The following is a 5516-nucleotide window of genomic DNA, read 5'->3' on the forward strand; positions in this document are numbered from 1 at the left end:
GTATCATGAGCACAAAACACCACCACTGCCCTGCATGGAGTTGACATCCTGCCATGTTCGGGATGAGCCTTTGCTGATTTTCTGCTGTAATTCGAGAAAAGTTATCACGTTGCGTCAGTGTCGCACAAGAACCTGCTGGTTGGGAGCACAGATGAGACGTTTCTGTCTTTTATTCCCAAATCGAATCCAGTGCTTTGCTTCTACCTCCCACTTCTGCCACCCATTCCAAATCAGCTCGGCTTTCTCTCCACATGCTTACAGGTTTACATCCCGAGTAATTGCAACAGCACAAGGACCGAGTGTGTGTGTGTTATTGCAGTGCTGTACAATGGAATCATCTATGGTGTAATTAACACACCCCCCTCGGGGCTAAGAGCTTATTGATTCCTCTCAGACAATTCAAACAAGGCCCGATGACTGAAGAGACAAGGGGGGGAAAAAAAACCCTTTGCAAACAAACAAGAGCCTCCGACTCCCATGATGGACGGGAAGTTTAATCCTCTCTTTCCTCAAGCGCTGTCCCTGCACTTGAAAATTACCTAAGAGATACCAAATAGCAGACAGGCTCTTGATGTAAGGCAAAAGGTCTTGTTTACTTTCTATGCACTGGCAAGGACCGGGGGAATGGAGAAACAAGTGACAGACGGCACCCCCTTTTGTAATTTTCATCAGCAACATATCCTCAATAACCCTCCTGCCAATTCACCAATTAGATGAGACGTGCAAATTACCCTCCTGGATGTTTTCCTTGTATCAGCATGAACAAAGATGCAGGTTAAACAACAGTTAATGCTTTTTTTGTTTGTTTTTACTCTGCAATTGAGCTGCTTGATGAGCCCGGTGTCATCGGAGGGATGGAAAGAATTAGATCTTGCATTACAAAAATCGTTTTAATTACTTGGCACAGACTGGTCCAAGAAATAAGGCGGTTGCAACATAGATGGATAGAATAAGCAATGCTTTGTATGACCAACATGGACAAGGGAATATTAAGCACTCAAGTCCATAAATAAGTTGAAGCAATTTCCTTACATGAAAATGCAAAAGGTACATTCAAGACTGGCAGTTTTTTCAGAACGGTCCCTTTTTTCCTCCCCCCCAAAAAAAAAAAAAAAAAAAAAAAAAAAATCACACCTGCTGGAACCCTTTATCGAAGCACGGCTGCCTGAAGGAGTGGACCGGGTGCAGCATGGTTTTTGCGATCGAGTTCCTGAGCTGTTTCATGAGCATCCAGAGGAGAAGCAACATGAGCATCAAGAGCCCGAGCAGCATCACCAGGTACAAGCTCAGGTTCCAGCCCCAGCCCAGCGAGAGGGGCAGCGAGGTGGACGCCACCAAAAATTTTCTGGGCGCCGGCATGGAGGGGGGTCAAGGCATCAACCCTCTCGGATCTTCTCAGGGGCTTAAAGGATGTGCTGTTACGGCCATCGTTGGAACGGGTGCCAAGATGCTTTAAGGTTATAGAATTCCCATGGTTTAATCCCTCAGTGAGACTTGTGCTGTCAGAGATAAGGCAAACCTGCAGCTAGTCAGCATGGTCTCTCCACAGATGAAACAGTGAATATTTTCCCCTGCAGCTGGGCTGAGCTTCCCCTCTCCTGTCAGACTGCTTGCACAAAGCCAGCCTTCCCCATTTGTCATGAGAGAAAAGGGGGGCGAAGAGGGAACAGACCTTCAATTCCATTGGCTGCCTTTACTCCACTTAAACAATTGATTGAAAGGATGGGCCAATCCTTGACTCCACAATTTCGACCATCCGCTCCCGCAATTGTTGGCACGCAGCCGCCAACATTTCAAACAGTCTTGCTTGAATTTAAAGCAGCTTTTGTCTCAGACTTCCATCATACAGCTTAATGGTAGGATGACACCCCCCTCCCCTCAGGTTGTCGTCAATCCAATGACCACTAGTACAGCCTGGCCTTAATTCTAGATAATTACATTTAGCATTCTGAATTTCACTAATTTTAAGTTTCATAGTAGAGCTGCCTCCATTTTTGCCTTACATTTGGTGAATTTAAAAGCTTAAGTCTGGCCTAGCAACATTACTATTCAGACATTTAAAGATCATGAGGACAAAAGCATTTGCCGGTCCTGATAAGCGTAGGACCAGGCATGGTACTCTGCTGCCCCCATGAGTCCAGTCACAAAATGGAACAGAAATCTTAGTTATGGTTTATTTACAAGAGCCTATATTACAGTGCAGAGAATGCCAATAAGACATGTACTTCCCAGACAAGAGCTGACTTCGTTTTAATCGGTCCTTATGTGACACATTCAGCAGCAACTTCATCATTGTAAACCCGCAAAAGGTTTCATGTTGTCCAAGTCAGCTAAGTGATAAAGTCCCACAATGGTCTGATTAAAACTGCTGGAGCCTCAACGGTAACAGGAAATTAAAAAAGTTAAAAATACTATGTGCACGCTACTCCAAGAAGAGCAGGCCATGTCAATTTAAAACGTTACATTTCAAAAGACCGACGGGGTACAAATCTGAGAATGGGGACATCAGTTCAACAGCAATGTCGCTGGAGCATCAATGAGGGATACTTCGTGGTACCTGGAAGAGAAATAGAGTCATGTTCCAAAGGAAGCTCCTATTAAAAAAAAAAAAAAAAAAAAGCAGACTTACTTTGAGCCCTTGTACTTTTCCCTGACGGACTGCTGTGCATGCTGTGATGCATTGAGGTGCATCTGATGAAGATCCTGAACACACGGCATCAGATCAGTCAGGCTGTAGCTCGTCAGCTCCATCAGTGGCTCCGGCTGGAGAGACAGACAAACTGTTTACCTGCACTCGAGAAGTCCAGGAGCCTAAACTGCAGGCTAGCTTTTCATTTCTGGAATAAATCATTTCATAGCAACGGAAGACTTTTCAGGAAAGTCCGAGGCGAGCTGGAGAATTTGTAGTCACTGATGCGCCCCACCAACAGGATAATGAAGTCAGTTCAGATTAATTAGGTGTTTGTTATATAAAGAACCAGTGAGTAGAGTTCCATTAAAAAAAAAAAAAAAAAGCCACCCAAAAAAAGTCAACTCTGGCTCCGTAATCTGCATGTAAACTCCAGTGATACCTGGAACATCATGTCGAGCAAGCAATCGTAAGTAACCAAACAGCTTAATGTCATTTAACCCCCAACATGCCTGGATGAATTCTTAAACTCAGTTCAGTGTCATGGCCACTAGCTGAGCTATGTTTGAATATTCTTCATTAAAAAGGGTGCATAGCCAAGCTTTGACAAGAGTCCACATTTGAGTTTTCAAACCCACCCATGAGTGTCCAGTCACTGTGTAGATGGCCAGTAGGTAGGCAGCAGCCGCTGTATGTGACGGCAGGTACTTCAAGAAGGGATCGGAGTCAACCAGGCTGAGCTCGCACAGGTACTGAGGAGATTTCAAACGCGTTAAGGCTTTGCTTTTAACAAGTGGTTGATTTTATTAGCCACTACTCACCATCGCCAGGCTCTCTGTCTGTTTGTTAACCGCATGATGGTTGAAGTATTGAGTGAGAAACTGGTTGATTGTCGGTGCTGTCAGATCAAACGCGAGCACTTTGAGCACCAGATGCTCCATTCTTAACACTTGCTTCTTTGTGTACGTGTCATCTGTGATGTAAACAAACTCTGCCACTTCAGGGGGGTAGATTTCCTCAAGTTTCCTGAATTAAAAACACAGCAATAGTAGCGCAAGTAGCAAATCATCTTTGGAGTTCTTTTTTTAAAGCACTCACGAAGCCAAGAGCATGGCTGCAGTTCCAACCAGCTGAAGTTTCCCTCTCAGGACCGACATTGAAGAGAGGAAGCGGTCGATGTAGTTTACAGTCAGATACAGGGTCTCATTTTGGAGCTTGTATTCCTCCCCAACCTCAACCAGCCAGTCCACCAGAATGGCCCTCATGCTGTTTGTGATGTCTGGTTGCTTCTTCATGTAGCCAGCCTTGGGTCTGCTTTTCAGCTGCGGCAGAGAGGTCAAGTGTGACTCAGGGTCTTTTCCAAGGAGTTAGTTTGTTAGGCAAGCAGGCTCACCTCCCTCTCCCTCAGGTGGGTGTGAATTTCATCGGCATAGTCGGGCACCTCATTCACATTGACCAACTTTTCCTCGCTTTCAATCAAGGACATGTCCATTGGGGAGTCTGCTCAAACAAAATTCAGCATTAGTCTTGAACGCCGATTCAACTTTGTAATTCAGTTTTGTTTGAGACACGGCATTAGAAACGCTTACCGAGAGTGATCTCCATTGCTGCTGGGATGTCAAGTGTGGCCAGGGGCTGTCGAAGCTGTGCTGCCACATTTAATTTCAGGGGGGACTCATCTCTGATGGCTTTAACTTTGACAGCTTCCACCACCCGTGGCTTCCTAGGGCCATCAGGCTCATCCATGTGAACCTGGAAAGCTGGCTGCTTTGAGGACAGCTTTGCAAAGCAGCCTTTGTGGAGATCTCCATTTTTACAAGACAATGGTGGTGACGAGTCCTGGAAGCACACATAAGTTAAGCTGTGCAACAAGGGAAAGAGTTTCACAGCAAGCACTAATTGTGCATCAGTGAAAATGTGCTTAATGCAACAGAGACAAGAGTCAAAAACTGGTTCCTGTCTGAGTGAATCAGTAATTCATTAAGCTGTTTTTTTCTTTTTTACCATGCATGAGGTAACGGATCAGTATAATACATATAAAAGGACACATGCTCATTGAACGCGGTTGTGACTTTGCATGGCTAAAATGGCGGACAAAGTATCATGGGTCAACCCCGCTACATTAAAAGTCTATAGGTGCTAAAAGTAAGTTCTTAAATCCAATGTCGATTAAACGGTTAACGTTTTCTATAGACAACATAAGTTATATTTTGGCTCCAAAAAAAAGCGCCACCACGAAGCTAGCGACGGCTAGTTAGCATTATCGACCAACCTGTTTTGTTCCGAGCTGATTCTGGTTTTTCCCCTGCTTGTTGTTGTTGTTCTGCAGGGAACCCAGGGTGGTTCGGGTCCCCGCTGGTTTGGGTGGGAAATTCTCTTGGTTTTCGCCTGCAGCCGCCCGGGGTTTTAAAGAATCTCTGAGTCTAAGCTGCATGTTTTCCTGGTTGTGATGGTCACTCGCCACGCTCGCCTGTCCCCGGTTAGCCCCCGACATCGTTCAGTTTAATACGGATAAAAAAAAAAGAAAAAAATACGGCCTTTTCTGCACCGAGCTCCTGCGAAACAGTAACCTCTGTATGCTCTTGTACGTAAAACAAAAAGTAAAAAAAAAAAAAAAAAAAAAAAAAAAAAAAAAAAAACTAGCGTTAACAGAGGCCCGAGGCGAGAGTCAACGGTAGGTGCAACCTTCAAAACCAAACGGTTAAAACGGCATCTGCGTCGGCAACCGACAACTATGAACAGTCTCGCGATTCTGCTAAGAAAGAGATAAAACGTCACTTTAGGTTGCCATAGCACTTTCCTACCGACTTGCGGGCAAACATGTAGTGGTGTTGCTTCTCTTTCAGTTCAAGTAGCCCGCGAGGATTGAAATTGGCCAATCACTGGC

General features: G+C 45.0%; 1 protein-coding gene across 1 annotated transcript; it reads right to left on the bottom strand.

The window, feature by feature from the left end:
* Positions 1-2229: 2229 nt before the first annotated feature.
* On the bottom strand, positions 2230-5269 carry ccna2 (cyclin A2). Its single transcript, XM_086157889.1, has 8 exons — positions 4902-5269; positions 4219-4468; positions 4023-4129; positions 3728-3951; positions 3451-3655; positions 3268-3381; positions 2630-2763; positions 2230-2557 (listed from the first exon to the last, which is right to left on the bottom strand). Exons 1-8 carry the CDS (start codon positions 5121-5123, stop codon positions 2506-2508), a joined length of 1308 nt encoding a protein of 435 aa, XP_086014015.1. The 5' UTR covers positions 5124-5269; the 3' UTR covers positions 2230-2505.
* Positions 5270-5516: the final 247 nt, after the last annotated feature.

Source organism: Fistularia commersonii, chromosome 13 (genome assembly GCF_037954325.1).
Source record: "Fistularia commersonii isolate RoL2024-O1a breed Wild chromosome 13, RoL_Fcom_v1.0, whole genome shotgun sequence".
In the NCBI taxonomy this organism is placed as follows: domain Eukaryota; kingdom Metazoa; phylum Chordata; class Actinopteri; order Syngnathiformes; family Fistulariidae; genus Fistularia; species Fistularia commersonii.